Raw genomic sequence first — 20,504 nt, 5'->3', positions numbered from 1 at the left:
AATAGTCACCTCTTCTGTTCTAAACCCTTCGTGATTGAAGCGAAACCACAAGCATGCAGCAACCTTCCAACAACCATGAAAGCTGTGTCCGCCCTCTCAGGGGTTTCCTCCCTAGCTAAGTTATTTAGATAATTCACCAAACTGTAGCCCATCTCTGAGACACTATTTCAATGACCCTCGTAGCCACGTGGAATACCAAACTCTTGGCCGCCATACACCAGACTGTCAGAACAAAGACTTGTACAAAAGTCTATATTGATATTTCGATGTACCTGTACCCTAGCCCCAGGAAAATTGGAAATGCCTGTCTTATTTACTTTTTATGAGCTTCTAAATAGAAACATAGGTTACTCCGACACTTCTCTGCCACCTCACATGATGTGTAACAATCATCATTATAACGCTCACAATGCGCGCTCACAACCACCTAACTGAAGAACCCGGAAGGCTCATTGTAGGATTGCATCACCAGTCACCCCATAACTTAAAGGTACTCTAGACGTTTGAATAGTACGGTCAGTGACGTCGAATGAGAGATAAAACATACATGTACCGCTCTACACTTGTTATCCATGGATCACAGGTACTTGTTGACATGATTATGATGTTTTTAATAAAAATGTTACATTATAGACGAGTAAATTATTGTATTACAATAGCATGCTTAATTATGTAAAAAAAAAACAACAACAACAACAACAACAGTGTACCTTGGCCTTATAACGTACTAAAACATCATAATCATGTCCACAAGTACCTGTGATCCATGTAGGCAGCTTTGTCACTTAATTTAGGCAGTTGAATGTTTAGTTCGATATGCTGATTACATGTTGTCAGGAAGACAACTGATTTAAAGATGATCAATGTTATACACTATGTTACGAAGATCTGCAATATAATGAGGATCTTATTTTAGTCAGATTATCATGGAGACTGTTTGCATGTTGTAGATGAGCCTATAAACACTGGGACACAATCTTCTCCCAGACCCTGTCCTAACATTGGCCTTCATGAAACACAACGGACCATTGATTCAGCTACTGACTTTTTCATGATTCAGGATATCAAAGGCAGCAGTGCTTCAGTATTTACGATTGAGTTTGTGATGATCTTGCGCAACTCGTCTTTGGTTGTTGCTGTAAACTGCCGAATTGAATTTCATCAGCCATGACAGGAATATCAGTATCAGAAATTGAATTTACATCAATATTTATCTGTATTGATTTTATCCTTGACAAAATCGATGAACTTGTTGGACAACTCTTTCAATGAACAACTCGGTAGGTTGATTTCACCATGATGGTTTATTAGGTTTTCGGCAAGACTAAATAGCTATTTTTATTTGAACCACATGCTGCAATTTTACCTTAATAATAACCCTCCATTTTTGGGCCTCCTTTGAATGAGAAGTGAACTGACTAATCGACATTGTTCTCTGTGTATGAGAAGTAAACTGACTAACTGACATGTTCTCTGTGTATGAGAAGTGAACTGACTAACCGACATTGTTCTATGTATGAGAAGTGAACTGACTAACCGACATGTTCTCTGTGTATGAGAAGTGAACTGACTAACCGACATTGTTCTCTGTGTGTATGAGAAGTGAACTGACTAACCGACATTGTTCTGTGTATGAGAAGTGAACTGACTAACCGACATGTTCTCTGTGTATGAGAAGTGAACTGACTAACCGACATTGTTCTCTGTGTATGAGAAGTGAACTGACTAACCGACATTGTTCTGTGTATGAGAAGTGAACTGACTAACCGACATTGTTCTCTGTGTATGAGAAGTGAACTGACTAACCGACATTGTTCTGTGTATGAGAAGTGAACTGACTAACCGACATTGTTCTCTGTGTATGAGAAGTGAACTGACTAACCGACATTGTTCTGTGTATGAGAAGTGAACTGACTAACCGACATTGTTCTCTGTGTATGAGAAGTGAACTGACTAACCGACATTGTTCTGTGTATGAGAAGTGAACTGACTAACCGACATTGTTCTGTGTATGAGAAGTGAACTGACTAACCGACATTGATCTCTGTGTATGAGAAGTGAACTGACTTCTTACTGACATGTTCTCTGTGTGTGAGAAGTGAACTTACTAATCGACATTTTTCTGTGTGTATGAGAAGTGAACTGACTAACCAACATTGTTTCTGTGTGTGAGAAGTGAACTGACTAACCGACATTGTTCTCTGTGTGTGAGAAGTGAACTGACTAACCGACATTGTTCTGTGTGTATGAGAAGTGAACTGACTAACAGACATTGTTCCCTGTGTATGAGAAGTGAACTAACTAACCGACATTGTTCTCTGTATATAAGAAGTGAACTGACTAACCGACATTGTTCTCTGTGTATTAGAAGTGAACTGACTAACCGACATTGTTCTGTGTGTATGAGAAGTGAACTGACTAACCGACATTGTTCTATGTGTATGAGAAGTGAAATGACTAACCAACATGTTCTCTGTGTATTAGAAGTGAAATGACTAACCAACATGTTCTCTGTGTATTAGAAGTGAAATGACTAACCAACATGCTCTCTGTGTATTAGAAGTGAACTGACTAACCGACATTATTCTGTGTGTATTAGAAGTGAACTGACTAACCGACATTGTTCTGTGTGTATGAGAAGTGAACTGACTAACCAACATTGTTCTCTGTGTGTGAGAAGTGAACTGACTAACCGACATTGTTCTCTGTGTATGAGAAGTGAACTGACTAACCGACATGTTCTCTGTGTATGAGAAGTGAACTGACTAACCGACATTGTTCTCTGGTGTATGAGAAGTGAACTGACTAACCGACATTGTTCTCTGTATATCTGTCAGTGTATGGTTAATTTAGTGACAAATTATTGTTCTAAATATGAATGCTTTATTTATCCCCCACCGGTGAAACTATATAGGTGTCCTCCCCCTAGTCCACTCCGCTTTTTTATCAGCAATGCTTCAAGGTATGCAGAGTTTCCTCTGACCTTGACAACTACACCAGATATGGTGTCAGGGCCAGAGGAAACTTGGGCTAGGTTTTTGGGTCAAGGTCACTGTTACTGTTTTTAGCGGGACCGGTAGAAGACATGTATTTCTTTAGCAATACCCAGCATTCTTCTTTATTAAACAAATAATATAGCTGCATGAATTCTTCATTGTACCAGTCTGTTGGAATTTGATGATGATGATAAGTTCGTCAAAAATGAGTATACATTTAGATGTACATATTCCAACATAGATGTAGTTTAAAAACTTAATTTGAAAATGGCTGATTGAATCAACCATAATGTATTTAACTTATAATTTGTGTTGTGTTTTGTATGTGGAAAACACCAATAAGATCATTGATTACGGTTTCTGTGACCAGGTTTTATGCTCTCAAAATTAACAGGGATTGAAAAACAAATGCAGCTGGACCCAACAAAGATACATGTAAGATAATTATCGCTGTGTAGCGAAAATGGTAATTTAGACCTAAATCAGCAGCGAATGCAGGGAAGTAGTCCAGTGCCACTCGTATTGAATCAATTAAAATGTAACACGAGAAAAATTGTAAAAAAATAATTTATTAAACAAATATTCTCATGTCAAGACTGGTAGGCCTAGAGTCCTTACAGCATCACAGAATAGGACACGAGTACAAAATTTTAACTCTTCACAAAATAATAAACATTTGATAAAGCCACCTGTCTTCCTACATATACAGTGAACTTATAAAGTAGAAAAAAGAACATTGTTAAGAATTTAGCACTAACATAGGGCAGAATTGATTAAGAATATAACAGAATATCCGGGTATAGTTTTTTTTTAATAATAATACAGTTTATAATCATAAATCATAAATAACTTTGACACATTTTTCACTTACAAATCACTTTAATGTGATTATTTTCAGCAGAATACCAGTAAACAGTGGCAGACTGACATCAGTCTGTATCAGTTCAAAATTGTATCACAGCATTAAGAAGATTCTGTATGATATAAACTTCTAGCTAGTATTTCCAACAAACACGTATGGTTATCCGGTTATGATTTCTATGATTACAATCCTAGATTTTATTGACAGAATCTTCATGAAAATGAGATAAATAATTCAGATAGTCCAAATATAGTAGTGGTAAGATAATTTTTTTTACAGGATGGAAAAACAACCAAGCAGTATAATGGGAGGTAATTCACTACTTGCGACTACCAGTGACTCTAGCAGTTACGTCAGCCTTCATATAAACGATCTGAAACACTTGCACCAATAATTTCCACTATAAATACATAGGTAGTGTACTTGAAAAACATGTTAAAATAAACATATCATACAAAACAAACCGTTAGGCCACACTCCCGACAGAAAGTTCACTCATCACAAAGGATTTTAATCTTTGTCCATGTCACATCTTCAATAATCAGTATATAAATCAACCGGATTAAAACCAGATTCTTATCTCCTATGAAATCCTGTGTGTTGGGGATCTTATATAGTACCAAGAGTGGGGGGCCTTCCAGTCAAATATCTACCCAACAGAAGGACTTCAGGTTTGTACGATGGGACCACCCATAGAAGTGATTTAGTTCAAATGATATAAACGCTGTGTTGTCTCCAGTAACCATCGTACATTTTTTTCTGGGTCCCTGCCTTGGATTTATATTTTACTGAAATAGCCCTAAGTCAGAATCTGGTTTTAATTTGCAAATTGTATCAAAATCCATGTGGTTATCTCTACTCTCCTATTAAATCAAGCCATCAAGATCCTTTGGTTTTACGAATCATTTCCTCCATGATGTCCCACTGTTCATTTGTTACTTGGCGAAGCTCGTTAAAGGATCCTGCTCTGCCAATAAATTCTCCTCCGTCAAATCTTACAACCTAAAACCAGAATGGGGATTGTAAGACAAATATCTATCATTTAAAGGCAAATAAAAAAGATGTACCTGTTTTCCTTTTAGATTTGAAATAAAAATGTAGGGAAAGTATAGTAGGTAGGCATAATGGTTACTTCTTAATTTATTTTAGAATGGCTGTATAAGAGGAAAGTCATTAAACAGTTGTTCCTTAAAAATTGCAATACTGGTATTTATAATGATAAGACGAGACAAAAAGTTAGGGTTGGTGGAGTAACAGGAAACACAATACTATAACATTGTAAATTGTTGTTATGCCTTATCATAATATAAAACAGATTTCTTTCTAGCTGTCTTCCAACAGAACAGAAGATTTAAGTTTTTGAATGTAATATTGTTCTAAAACAAAAATGTTTTACCTTAGTTTAGATAGCATTATTTGTAAAGTAACTAAAGCATGCAAAAATATCAGTAGCAACAACTGTCAGTTCATTGAAAAAATATAGTACAGTCAAACTTCGATGTTTCGAAGTTCAAGGGACTAACAGAAAAACTTCGAAACAGCGGGACTTCGAATTACTCATGGTTGACAATAGATCGATGTTTTCTTGATAATGACCATATATGTTAACGTTACATGTCCTCCGTGTCTTCGTGATGATCGTTAATTATACCTAAGCATTTTATTAATTAAACAAACTATGTATCGGTTACAAAACACTTATATCACGTTTAACAGATAAAGCAAAAGAAGTACAATGCACACTTACGTAAGTCGTTAGGCTTTTCTGCTAAAGACAAGTGCGGTTACGTTATGTGCATATAAAATACGGAATGCCGATCGGTTGGAGAATGCATGATTGAATGACAAAAAATCGATTTACTTGGATAGTTATGTATAAGTTTGCAATGTGACACTTATGAGTGAGACATCGCTAATTGTTTGTGTTTAAAATTGGTCCGCTTGTTTTATAGTTCCATAAAATTTACTCACCGACCGCTGATTTCTATGGCGGCGAAGATTATCAGAGACGACTACCAAAATGTTTTACCGGAGTGATTAAATGTCATGGCTTCTAAATACACCTTTTATCTATCAATTTGGTCTGATTATTAATTAGCCCCATGATTGGGAGTGACAACACACGCTATCGTTATCCCTATTGTCAGTCAGGGCATCTAGGGGAGAAGTGTGAAATCTTGCCGCGGGGGTCACGACCAACACCTGTCCAGTGGTCAGTACAGGTAAACTTTTGTTCGAATCATGAGATGTCAATTACCTATGACATCATAGCTAACAGGCCATGAAAAAAGTTCGATACATCGAAAACTTCGATTTATAAAAATTTGAATCATGCATAGGTTCGTTAGTAGCGTTATATAGTAAGGAAATTCGGGACCAAGCAAAAAGTTTGATACAGCGAGAAATTCGAATCAACGAAGTTCGAATCATCGAGGTTTGACTGTACATGTATTAATTTTTTAAAGTTTTTAAAACTTGACTTAAGATGAGTGATGAACTTAATATTACCTCTCCAGTTATCCAGCTAGCATAGTCACTGACCAGATAGCTAGCCAGATTTGCCAACTCCTCTACCTCACCAAGGCGCCCAACTGGCATCACTTCCTTCACATTGTCAATAAACTGACCAGTAGGGTCTAGGCGGCTAAATGCACCCTATCATAAGTGGACAAAAGAATATACAAATGTATACACATAAAACAGTAATAATACAACAATTACTATAAGCAGGATCTGGTAGGACATTTAAAGGTGAGGCTGAGTTCATTACTTATTCGAAATTAAGTAGCAGAATTAACTAAGCATGGTTTTACAAATTTTGATATTTCAATCATTTGTGAAAAAATAGATTTTTAGCAAGAAAAATACATTCTTTCAGCCCATGCAAGCTTAAGTAAAACAGGGGCTTACCAAGTTTTTGGCAGCTGAAGAGAGGGGGATGAGACAATGGAAACTCAACATTCGAGATAAGATTTTTAAGCTAATTTCCAAGGAGGTATTATTCTCTTACTGATACATGTTAATATACTTGTCAAGGTAAGGGAAAACCACACTTCTGATACTTACCACTGTGTGGATAGGTCCTGGAGCGAGACAGTTCAATCTGATGCCATACTTTCCCCACTCAGATGCTAAAGACCTGTTTAAAGTTAAATGATGAAGAAATAGTCAAGGGAAGAAATTGTTAACTACTGAACTCTTACTAAAAATTCAATTTTCATTTTTCTAAACAAGCCTACTGGGTATTGCTATAGCAATAAAAATCCCCCCCCCCATCCCCCTAGCTATTACGGTCTTTTAAAAGTGTTTAAGTTTGATCCAAATCCCTCAATGAATGAAGTTTCTAGAGCCCTGACAATGATTTTCTTAAAATAGTAACAGTGACCTTGATCTTGACCCATCAACCCTGAAACTCAAGCTTGTCCAAGATAATGGTCTTTTGTTGATGTGTGAAGCAAACATTTACAAATTACTTTGTCCAGTATATATACTATGAGGAAGAGAGTGTCTAAGGTCCTGTCCAAAATACTTGATACAACATGAAATACCTAACAATCTCAAAAGACTGTATCAAAATCTTGGTGAAATTACTCTTTTTTAAGTTTGAAAATAATGCAAACATTGTTAAAATTTCAAAGATGAATAAAAAAATGTGTAACAGGGTAGGTTATTATTTGATTAAGTTGCAATAAAACTAAAATATCATCATTTAAATGTTTTTAAAACACTGGAAGGATTATAATACTTTGTCATGGCTTCAACTCCTGCCTTGGCTGCGGCACTTGGAGAGACATAAGCTGATCCACTTTCTGCATATATTGTAGTGATTGAAAGGAATGCAGCTCCTATAAGAGAAAACATATTGTTAAAAAGCAAATTACATCTTCTTATCAAGGAAATTCTGACAAGCTTTCATATTAATTTTTGATGCGTATCAATATTAGCAGGTATCCCACTATTACTTACCCTGTCCAGCAGCTATGAGGCGCTTGCCAATGTCTAAAGTTACATAGGCTGAGCCATTTAGTACAATGTCTGTGATGGTTTTCCAAGCATTGGGAGAAAGTCTCTCTGATGGCGATATAAAATTTCCAGCAGCATTATTGATGACAATGTGTGGTAGTCCAAACTCTTCAACACATTGGTCAACAGCCTTCTCTACAGTCTCCGGCTTCCTCACATCAGCAGCCACAGCAAGCACCTAAATGTGTAACAGTGAAATGTTAACTACTGAAAATACATAGTGGCACTTCAATATTCGGAAACAATATGATCCATGACATGTCAATGGTCCGTAAGGGTTATCTAAATAGCAAATCCAATGGTTTTTTACAAGACTATAAATAACAACTATGATATGGTGCAATTTAACAGAAGTTACTTGACCAAATGTTAGTATGCATCATGACTAACTTTTGACCTTGCCGTTGACATGTGATTTGCTAAACTGTTAATAAATTTTGATAAAACATGCAAAAAGCATGTTTAAGGGGAACACCATTGCAAATACCCCTATTGCATGCTATAGGCACCTGAGGATATTGCATGGTCATTTTTCAAGTTTAATTATCTGTTATTATCTAATTAAATGTGCGACATATAATTGTTTGCTGCTGCCCATTTTACCACAAAGTATGTAACTATCGATAAATTTGTCTGCATCTATAGCAAATTATTGATGATTTTGAGAAACAACATGTCCAGACAAACATTTCGGTATATTACATGACTAGTTTTGTTAAAATTTGTGCGTTTTTGAAATTCAACAGTATTTCCCTATAAAGATGATCCCAAACAAGGTCTGAAACAAGCTGATCTGAAAGAATTTCTTGTGATAATATCATTCACTTCAAATGTTGTAAAGTTAGAACTCAGTATACAATATAGCTGCTCAATAAAGTATTAGCTACTCAATAAGGTGTGTGACTACTGGGTATTTGTAATGTACCTTACTTCCAGTTTCCTTACTAATTTCAGCTGCAGTACTTTCAAGTACATCTATCCTCCTGCAAAACAGAATTTTTAAAATAGATAGTTTTACACACTAATATTTATCTTACATATCAGATATTTTATGAAATATCTTCAACAAACAAAAAGAAATGAGAATGATGGAGTCTGCTCAATTTAACACAAAATTACTAACCTGCTGGTAATGACAACTTGAGCTCCGAGTCGAGCAAGCATTGTTGTCATTCCTTTTCCCAGACCAGTACCTCCTCCTGTTATGAACACTGTCTTTCCCTTAAACGAGTTCTCAGGTAACATGGGGGTTCTGACAACAGGGAACAGCTTCCCCTGTTCACCAACACGGCATGGAGAGGACACTGACAGATGGCGTACATTCTAAAGAAATAAAATATCAAGGAAATGTGAATCTAATGAACATTAGAACACTGGGTATTAGGGTAATTATGGCAAAACACTCCCATTTCAGTTACTGTATGGATCAGCAGCTCAGTATCATGGAAACTTAATTTGTGGATGGACAGACAGAAAGAGTGATTATGCATACAAATGTATTGAAATGCATTCATAATGACAAATATTTTGAGCAATACTCATCGCAGTTACCTCCCTTTGGTTAGGGTAACCTTGTTAACAAGTGACATGTGAAATGATTGCAATCATCAATGTCATCGGATAAAAATAGGCACATCAAGTTTCTGCTTTTAAATGTCACAAAATCGCCTAACTAAGTAATGCAGGCATTTCACAAGCAAATACAAGCTATACAGTACGCTTCGTGTTTACATTAACTTGCTGTTTACAGATGAACTTTGAACCTTAATTTACTGTAGTCTGCTGAGAAGCACAAAATAGACTATTCACCATTTATTGCAGGCTCCCCAAGTTATGCATTCCTGGACAATACGACATATGTTATTGGCATGATAGACTAGGCAATGGTCTGGCGCATTAGGTGCATTACCTGGATCCTTAGGGTCCTGCGAATTTTACCGGCGACTCTGCTACAGAAGGCTGACATCTTGAAATATCCCGGATGTTTGTGGGGAGGGGTTGAAAGTTGTGGACTTCGAATAGCTACTTTTAACCACTCTCAATGTGTATTGTATAAAAGAATATAAGAACACGGCTGTAATTAATTTCAATTATATTTAATTAGCGGCAAATTAGCTTTTATTTCAATAAAACAAATGTTTTGTCATGAATGCTTATTTCTGTAACTGAGTACTCAATCTTTCACCACTTCCGCATTGGATCAAACATGGTTTGAAATACATCGACAGGATGTTTCGTAGATTATTTCTGACCAGACAGGTATTGCTGCGTCAATTAAATAGTAGAGGATAACAAATAATATACTTGTAATATCATAAAATATTTTCTATCATCGTGATCGACTGAATGAGTATCATATACAATGAATGAGCATTAGGAATCGAACATTAGGTAACATGATTAGTGTGTCATCAACAAATAGGCCTAAATGCGGACGTGACTTACGTATACACTAACAGATACTTAACCAAACAATACATTACTCCTTATTTTCTTCACATTCCTGCTTCTTCTAAAGAATTGCAATGCCATAAATTATGGTAGCGTTTTGACTGGTTGGTAATTGGGGTAGACTTTTATATCTTGGTTTCTAATCGCTCAAGGTCACTTGTCAATTTCAAATAAACTATCGTACGCGTACACGGTACCCATACATACAAAACGAAATAAATAGAAATATTTTGGAGAAAAAAATAATATAAACAAAACGAGCATAAATAAATGTCTATATGTGTACTTATATATAGTTGTATAAAAATCGAATCCGAAGAATCAGATGTCAAATTTTTTTAAAGGGTGGATTATATTATATTAAACAGAATTCTTTTCATACAGTCATTTCTTTATTTCTAAAATTTGCAGCTTCCAACCTTGCGATGGATGCGTCCCTATTGTGAGGCTAATGGCGCCCCACCAACAGAAGCAGAGCAGCAGTTGGTTGGCATACTGAAAGAGAGGTTTCCTACTGCTTCTTATGTTGAGGTCACAGATATCTCTGGTGAGAATATTAAATAAAAGTTACAGATTTTGAGAATATTACATATGAGTTACAGATATCTCTGGTGCGAATATTAGATATAAGTTACAGATTTTGAGAATATTACATATGAGTTGCAGATATCTCTGGTGCGAATATTAGATATAAGTTACAGATTTTGAGAATATTACATGTAAGCTACAGATATCTCTGGTGAAAATTATTTCATCATTAGTATTATGTAAATTTGCACTATACAAAATTCTTAAGTGAAATTAAATTGACATTTTCTATTTATGATTACCGGTATTGTATATGTTTTGATCTTTAGGAGGCTGTGGAGCAATGTATGAGGTTCTGATAGAAGCAGATTCATTTCAAGGCAAGCGAAAAGTAGCACAGCATAAAATGGTAACAGAGGTGGGTTATATAATATATAATTATTTAATATACAATGTAATAGTCTAATTAATTTGTATTAGTTTATCCTATTAGTTTCCAAGATTTCTTTGTTTATTAATCATTGTATTTTTTGTCTATTTTTTAGGCACTCAAAGAACAGATAAAGGACATGCATGGGTTACGCATCACAACAAAAGTTCCAGATGTTTCTTAGCGTCATAATCATTGTGTGGGACTTTGTGTACTAATTAGACAATATGTGTTTGAGAATGATGTGAAATGTCTGTCGGACAGTGGTATAATAAATCCATTGTTATCATTGTTCCTAAAGAGGAATAACTAGGAACCACACTGCTATGGTGAATGCTCAGGAATACCAAGTATATCTTTGCAACCTGTCATATATATTATCTTTAAAATCACAAAAAAAAAAACCAGAAAAGATTTTGGGTATAACTGTATAACATGAAATGTTTGCGCATACTTTCTTTCATGGTTCAGTGATTACAAATTATTTCGTAGTTATAAATTAGCACATGCATAAATATTGTAACAATAATACATACAACAATGTTCGCTGTATTTATATTTGTGGTTCCATAGCAACAATGAAAACAATGAAAGTTTATAAACAATGAACATTTTATGTTATACAGTACCGTCTATAACCAAATTAAAATCTGTTTCTTTCAGGAACCATTTCTTGTTGAAGTTATATGATACAGTATGGAAATTAACGGAAATAAATCAATGTTTATGATTTTATTGGTGTGTATTATTATACAGGATTTTTTATTTATTATACCTGATGTAAATGAAGTTGCGGAATTATTACCATGGAAACTAGCTTGATATGTTTCATCTTTGACCAGTTTCTTCAGCTTCTGATGTGCATGTTCAGCAGGGGGCCGCGTTGGCCGAGTGGTTAAGGTGTACCGACACTTTATCACTAGCCCTCCACCTCTGGGTTGCGAGTTCGAAACCTACGTGGGGCAGTTGCCAGGTACTGACCATAGGCCGGTGGTTTTTCTCCGGGTACTCCGGCTTTCCTCCACCTCCAAAACCTGGCACATCCCTTAAATGACCCTGGCTGTTAATAGGACGTTAAACAAAAACAAACCAAAACAAACCAAAAGCATATTCAGCAATCTTAATCTTTAATTGACCTTGGTTTCCAGATTAAACCTTGGTTTCCAGATTAAAAACATAAGTTTAAATCTAACAAATCTGGTGTTGATATATGTTGTAGATATCCGAGATATCAGATACAAAATGACATAGTGTCTTAAATTGACTGGTACTACATGTATATCATTGAAGTTCACTGTGTATAGACTTTATTACTAATTTATGTCTGACATTATATATCAAATATAGATAACTTGATATCCATTTCAAATTTGGTCATGATCCAGTTGTCCTAAGCAATCTTAGTAGTATGAAACAGTCACCTTAAGAACCTGTCTGCTGTTGAGGCCAAACTCTGGCACTGATGTTACTTCATTAGGAGTTGCGATAGCTCGGTCAGTTAGAGTGCTGGCCACGTAATCCCGGGTAAAGATATGATGTACATGGTTCGATGCTCCTACCCGAGTCAGTTTCTCAGGAAACTGACCGGTCTATGCTGTTGTTGTTGTGTCCTTAGGCAAGACACTTTACCCTTATTGCTCTGGTTGGCATGCGACAGTCATCCCGTATGTTCAGTGAGGTAGTCACCAACTGCTTCATGGGGTGATAAACCCAGCAAATCTTACGTTAAAGGTCATTTAAGTTGATTTCTGTAAGATTCAAAGACAACCTTATATCCATACCAAGCTTGGTCACAATCCAACCGTCCTACATCACTCATAGCATAAAGAAACTATTACCTGAAGAACCCCTCTACATGCAGTAAGGCTGCTGAGGCTCTACTGCAGCTTTCACATCATTGGTTATTTGACAGCCGAATTGAGCTGATTTGAAAGAGGCTCCTGAATTGTAGATGACCTGATGTCCATATCAAATTCCAACCATCCAAGGCTCCTTAGCAGTATTAGACAGCCACCTAGAGAACTTGTCTATATTCAGCTAGGCTGCTGAGCGCAGGATCCTGCAATTGGTACAATGTGTATATTGCGCTGTAACTGTCTGTCACCTTGACCTGATATAAAGTGCATAGTACTGTACCAGTATATGCTGTTGACCTTGACCTTGTATACAGTATGTATTATACATGCACAGTAATGGTTCATGTCTGACATAAATCCAAGGGTTTCTGGTTTTTGGCTTTGTAAAAATCTGATACACATTTGGATTAGTCTGACCTTGACCTTTTATACAGTGTGAATGGTTCAGTACGGTATATATCTGACCTTAACCTTATAGACAGTATATATAGTACAGTACATATGTACTTGTTCATGTCTGACCTTGACCTTACATACAGTGTATACATAGTACTTTGACCTTATATACAGTTTGCATAGTACACTAGTGGTTGACGTATGACTTTGACCTTATATAGTGCGTGTACATAGTACAGTAGTGTTTCATGTCTGACCTTGACCTTATATACAGTGTGTACAGTACAGTTGTGGTTCACATCTGACCTTGAACTTATATAGTGTGTACAGAACAGTAGCGGTTCATGTCTTACCTTGCCAATATACTGTGTGTATAAATAGTACAGTACTAGTATTACATGTCTGACCTTGACTTATATACAGTGTGTACATAGTACAGTTGTGGTTTACGACTGACCTTTACCTTATATACAGTGTGTGCATACTGTAATACAGTAGTGGGTCACGTCTGACCTTGACCTTATGTACAATGTGTACAGTACAATTGTAGTTTACGTCTGACATTGAACTTATATAGTGTGTACAGTACTGTTGTGGTTTATGTCTGACCTTGAACTTATATAGTGTGTACAGTACTGTTGTGGTTTACGTCTGACCTTGAACTTATTTAGTGTGTACAGTACTATTGTGGTTCACGTCTGACCATGAGCTCATCTACAGTTTATATAGTACAGTAGAGGTTCATGCATGACCTTGACCTTATATACAGTGTGTACAGTACAGTAGTGGTTTATGTATGACCTTGCCCTTGTATACAGTGTGTACAGAAGAGTAGAGGTTCATGCATGACCTTGACCTTATATATAGTGTGTACAGTGCAGTGTTGGTTCACTTCTAACCTTGACCTTATACACAATGTGTACAATACAGTAGTGGTCCATGTATGACCTTGAACTTATATACAGTGTAGTTGTGGTTCACGTCTGACCTTGAACTTATATAATGTGTACAAAACAGTTGCGGTTCATGTCTTACCTTGCCATTATACTGTGTGTATAAATAGTACAGTACTAGTATTACATGTCTGACCTTGACTTATATACAGTGTGTACATAGTACAGTAGTTGTTCACACTGGCCTTGAGCTAACATACAGTGTGTACAGAACAGTACATAGTGCAGTAGTGGTTCACGTATGACCTTGACCTTATATACAGTGTGTACAGTACCGTAGTTGTTCCTGTCCGACACTGACTCTACAGTTTTTATAGTACAGAACCGGTACATGTCTGACCTTGCCCTTATATAAACAATATGCGTATACGTGTAGTATAGAACCGGTAAAACCCACGTGTCTGACACTGAGTCTGATTACTGTTATATATCATTTGTCTTCTTATCCCATCACCAGCAGATTGTTTGTTCATCCCCCTGAAAGCAATCTTAGTTATCGCTATTTCTTAGAAGCAGCAGAAGTATATTTCTCAAACTTGAGTTGGATTAGGAAGTCAAAGTGGCCGATGGGAGGCCATCGTAGATTCTGACAGTTGAAATTTGTTATCGATACATCCTGAGAAGTACTAGAAGTTGGGGGTTTAAACTGGAATCAGCTGGTCCGTCCGTCCGATTTTGAGATACTGGGATATGGTGAAGATTATTAAAATGAAAGTACTAGTATATATTACAATTAAAGCTTTAATCTATGTAGAATGCCATGCATACTTTACATAAGATTTAAGTACGTAAGCGTTTTGAATACGCTTGTCAGTCACGGTTCATACATACAGATAGAGTTTATCTGTTGAATTAATTGTATAACAATAAAAAAAAAAAATCTGCTATTGTAAGTTTTATATTGGTTTTCAGTGCCGTTTTTATCACTTAATTAGTGTCGCCTAAGCCATGCATGCCTGATCTGTTAATAAGTACATCGTCTTTAAACACGTATGGTGGCTAAAGTATGTACCCAATGGACTTGACACAAAGTCCCAACCCACGGCCCATATATACGTATTATAATAGGCCGAACCCACGGCCCATATATATGTATTATAACAGGGACAACCCACGACCCATATATATGTATTATAACAGGCCCAACCCACGGCCCATATATATGTATTATAACAGGCCCAACCCACGACCCATATATATATATTATAACAGGACCAACCCACGGCCCATATATATGTATTATAACAGGGACAACCCACGGCCCATATATATGTATTATAACAGGCCGAACCCACGGCCCATATATATGTATTATAACAGGGACAACCCACGGCCCATATATATGTATTATAACAGGCCCAACTCACGGCCCATATATATGTATTATAACAGGCCCAACCCACGGCCCATATATATGTATTATAACAGGGACAACCCACGGCCCATATATATGTATTATAACAGGCCCAACCCACGGCCCATATATATGTATTATAACAGGCCCAACCCACGGCCCATATATATGTATTATAACAGGCCCAACCCACGGCCCATATATATGTATTATAACAGGCCCAACCCACGACCCATATATATGTATTATAACAGGACCAACCCACGGCCCATATATATGTATTATAACAGGGACAACCCACGGCCCATATATATGTATTATAACAGGCCCAACCCACGGCCCATATATATGTATTATAACAGGCCCAACCCACGGCCCATATATATGTATTATAACAGGCCCAACCCACGGCCCATATATATGTATTATAACAGGCCCAACCCACGACCCGTATATATGTATTATAACAGGACCAACCCACGGCCCATATATATGTATTATAACAGGGACAACCCACGGCCCATATATATGTATTATAACAGGCCGAACCCACGGCCCATATATATGTATTGTAACAGGGACAACCCACGGCCCATGTATATGTAGTATAACAGGCCCAACCCACGGCCCATATATATGTATTATAACAGGCCCAACCCACGGCCCATATATATGTATTATAACAGGCCCAACCCACGGCCCATATATATGTATTATAACAGGGACAACCCACGGCCCATATATATGTATTATAACAGGGACAACCCACGGCACATATATATGTATTATAACAGGGACAACCCACGGCCCATATATATGTATTATAACAGGACCAACCCACGGCCCATATATATGTATTATAACAGGGACAACCCACGGCCCATGTATATGTAGTATAACAGGCCCAACCCACGGCCCATATATATGTATTATAACAGGCCCAACCCACGGCCCATATATATGTATTATAACAGGCCCAACCCACGGCCCATATATATGTATTATAACAGGGACAACCCACGGCCCATATATATGTATTATAACAGGGACAACCCACGGCACATATATATGTATTATAACAGGGACAACCCACGACCCATATATATGTATTATAACAGGCCCAACCCACGGCCCATATATATGTATTATAACAGGGACAACCCACGGCCCATATATATGTATTATAACAGGCCCAACCCACGGCCCATATATATGTATTATAACAGGGACAACCCACGGCCCATATATATGTATTATAACAGGCCCAACCCACGGCCCATATATATGTATTATAACAGGGACAACCCACGGCCCATATATATGCATTATAACAGGCCCAACCCACGGCCCATATATACGTATTATAATAGGCCGAACCCACGGCCCATATATATGTATTATAACAGGGACAACCCACGACCCATATATATGTATTATAACAGGCCCAACCCACGGCCCATATATATGTATTATAACAGGGACAACCCACGGCCCATATATATGTATTATAACAGGCCCAACCCACGGCCCATATATATGTATTATAACAGGGACAACCCACGGCCCATATATATGTATTATAACAGGCCCAACCCACGGCCCATATATATGTATTATAACAGGGACAACCCACGGCCGATATATATGTATTATAACAGGCCCAACCCACGACCCATATATATGTATTATAACAGGACCAACCCACGACCCATATATATGTATTATAACAGGACCAACCCACGGCCCATATATATGTATTATAACAGGACCAACCCACGGCCCATATATATGTATTATAACAGGACCAACCCCCGGCCCATATATGTATTATAACAGGGACAACCCACGGCCCATATATATGTATTATAACAGGACCAACCCACGGCCCATATATATGTATTATAACAGGGACAACCCACGACCCATATATATGTATTATAACAGGCCCAACCCACGGCCCATATATATGTATTATAACAGGGACAACCCACGGCCCATATATATGTATTATAACAGGACCAACCCACGGCCCATATATATGTATTATAACAGGCCCAACCCACGGCCCATATATATGTATTATAATAGGCCCAACCCACGGCCCATATATATGTATTATAACAGGACCCACCCACGGCCCATATATATGTATTATAACAGGCCCAACCCACGGCCCATATATATGTATTATAACAGGACCAACCCACGGCCCATATATATGTATTATAACAGACCCACCCACGGCGCATATATATGTATTATAACAGGGACAACCCATGGCCCATATATATGTATTATAACAGGACCAACCCACGGCCCATATATATGTATTATAACAGGACCAACCCACGGCCCATATATATGTATTATAACAGGGACAACCCACGGCCCATATATATGTATTATAACAGGCCCAACCCACGGCCCATATATATGTATTATAACAGGGACAACCCACGGCCCATATATATGTATTATAACAGGGACAACCCACGGCCCATATATATGTATTATAACAGGGACAACCCACGGCCCATATATATGTATTATAACAGTGACAACCCACGGCCCATATATATGTATTATAACAGGCCCAACCCAATACCCATATATATGTATTATAACAGGCCCAACCCACGGCCCATATATATGTATTATAACAGGGACAACCCACGGCCCATATATATGTATTATAACAGGCCCAACCCACGGCCCATATATATGTATTATAACAGGCCAACCCACGGCCCATATATATGTATTATAACAGGCCCAACCCACGGCCCATATATATGTATTATAACAGACCCAACCCACTGACCCATATATATGTATTATAACAGGCCCAGCCCACGGCCCATATATATGTATTATAACAGGGACAACCCACGGCCCATTATATGTATTATAACAGGGACAACCCACGGCCCATATATATGTATTATAACAGGGACAACCCACGGCCCATATATATGTATTATAACAGGGACAACCCACGGCCCATATATATGTATTATAACAGGCCCAACCCACGGCCCATATATATGTATTATAACAGGGACAACCCACGGCCCATATATATGTATTATAACAGGCCCAACTCACGGCCCATATATATGTATTATAACAGGGACAACCCACGGCCCATATATATGCATTATAACAGGCCCAACCCACGGCCCATATATACGTATTATAATAGGCCGAACCCACGGCCCATATATATGTATTATAACAGGGACAACCCACGACCCATATATATGTATTATAACAGGCCCAACCCACGGCCCATATATATGTATTATAACAGGGACAACCCACGGCCCATATATATGTATTATAACAGGCCCAACCCACGGCCCATATATATGTATTATAACAGGGACAACCCACGGCCCATATATATGTATTATAACAGGCCCAACTCACGGCCCATATATATGTATTATAACAGGGACAACCCACGGCCGATATATATGCATTATAACAGGCCCAACCCACGACCCATATATATGTATTATAACAGGACCAACCCACGACCCATATATATGTATTATAACAGGACCAACCCACGGCCCATATATATGTATTATAACAGGACCAACCCACGACCCATATATATGTATTATAACAGGACCAACCCCCGGCCCATATATATGTATTATAACAGGGACAACCCACGGCCCATATATATGTATTATAACAGGACCAACCCACGGCCCATATATATGTATTATAACAGGGACAACCCACGACCCATATATATGTATTATAACAGGCCCAACCCACGGACCATATATATGTATTATAACAGGGACAACCCACGGACCATATATATGTATTATAACAGGACCAACCCACGGCCCATATATATGTATTATAACAGGCCTAACCCACGGCCCATATATATGTATTATAATAGGCCCAACCCACGGCCCATATATATGTATTATAACAGGACCCACCCACGGCCCATATATATGTATTATAATAGGCCCAACCCACGGCCCATATATATGTATTATAACAGGACCAACCCACGGCCCATATATATGTATTATAACAGACCCACCCACGGCGCATATATATGTATTATAACAGGGACAACCCATGGCCCATATATATGTATTATAACAGGACCAACCGTCGGCCCATATATATGTATTATAACAGGACCAACCCACGGCCCATATATATGTATTATAACAGGGACAACCCACGGCCCATATATATGTATTATAACAGGCCCAACCCACGGCCCATATATATGTATTATAACAGGGACAACCCACGGCCCATATATATGTATTATAACAGGGACAACCCACGGCCCATATATATGTATTATAACAGGGACAACCCACGGCCCATATATATGTTATATAACAGTGACAACCCACGGCCCATATATATGTATTATAACAGGCCCAACCCAATACCCATATATATGTATTATAACAGGCCCAACCCACGGCCCATATATATGTATTATAACAGGGACAACCCACGGCCCATATATATGTATTATAACAGGCTCAACCCACGGCCCATATATATGTATTATAACAGGCCAACCCACGGCCCATATATATGTATTATAACAGGCCCAACCCACGGCCCATATATATGTATTATAACAGACCCAACCCATGACC

At 37.7% G+C, this 20,504-nt stretch overlaps 2 protein-coding genes across 3 annotated transcripts; one reads left to right on the top strand and one right to left on the bottom strand.

Moving 5' to 3' along the window:
- Positions 1 to 3,546: 3,546 nt before the first annotated feature.
- On the bottom strand, positions 3,547 to 9,920 carry LOC117337164 (2,4-dienoyl-CoA reductase, mitochondrial-like). 2 transcript variants are annotated; one of them, XM_033898009.1, is made up of 8 exons: positions 9,791 to 9,920; positions 9,005 to 9,204; positions 8,807 to 8,864; positions 7,825 to 8,059; positions 7,604 to 7,703; positions 6,925 to 6,997; positions 6,367 to 6,513; positions 3,547 to 4,860 (listed from the first exon to the last, which is right to left on the bottom strand). In XM_033898009.1, the coding sequence occupies exons 1-8, from the start codon at positions 9,845 to 9,847 to the stop codon at positions 4,738 to 4,740; spliced, it is 993 nt and encodes a 330-aa protein (XP_033753900.1). In that variant the 5' UTR covers positions 9,848 to 9,920; the 3' UTR covers positions 3,547 to 4,737. The 2 variants fall into 2 exon arrangements, with proteins under 2 accessions (XP_033753900.1, XP_033753901.1); XM_033898010.1 differs by having other exon boundaries at positions 9,691 to 9,841.
- A 109-nt stretch (positions 9,921 to 10,029) lies between these two features.
- Positions 10,030 to 12,025, top strand: LOC117337165 (bolA-like protein 3). The gene is made up of 4 exons (XM_033898011.1): positions 10,030 to 10,140; positions 10,744 to 10,879; positions 11,190 to 11,278; positions 11,406 to 12,025. The coding sequence occupies exons 1-4, from the start codon at positions 10,111 to 10,113 to the stop codon at positions 11,472 to 11,474; spliced, it is 324 nt and encodes a 107-aa protein (XP_033753902.1). The 5' UTR covers positions 10,030 to 10,110; the 3' UTR covers positions 11,475 to 12,025.
- Positions 12,026 to 20,504: the final 8,479 nt, after the last annotated feature.

This window comes from Pecten maximus, chromosome 11 (genome assembly GCF_902652985.1).
Source record: "Pecten maximus chromosome 11, xPecMax1.1, whole genome shotgun sequence".
Taxonomy (NCBI): domain Eukaryota; kingdom Metazoa; phylum Mollusca; class Bivalvia; order Pectinida; family Pectinidae; genus Pecten; species Pecten maximus.
Note: the sequence above shows the minus strand (reverse complement) of the source record. Positions and strands in the feature narration are given on the sequence as shown.

Excerpts from the sequence above, each read along its gene's own strand:
- LOC117337164 (XM_033898009.1), bottom strand. The coding sequence starts at position 9,847 with ATGTCAGCCTTCTGTAGCAGAGTCGCCGGTAAAATTCGCAGGACCCTA. Across the intron at positions 8,865-9,004 it reads CAAGTTGTCATTACCAGCAG|GAGGATAGATGTACTTGAAA; the intron begins GTTAGTAATTTT and ends TCTGTTTTGCAG. Across the intron at positions 7,704-7,824 it reads CCTCATAGCTGCTGGACAGG|GAGCTGCATTCCTTTCAATC; the intron begins GTAAGTAATAGT and ends TTTCTCTTATAG.
- LOC117337165 (XM_033898011.1), top strand. The coding sequence starts at position 10,111 with ATGTTTCGTAGATTATTTCTGACCAGACAG. Across the intron at positions 10,141-10,743 it reads GATTATTTCTGACCAGACAG|CTTCCAACCTTGCGATGGAT; the intron begins GTATTGCTGCGT and ends TAAAATTTGCAG. Across the intron at positions 11,279-11,405 it reads AGCATAAAATGGTAACAGAG|GCACTCAAAGAACAGATAAA; the intron begins GTGGGTTATATA and ends TCTATTTTTTAG.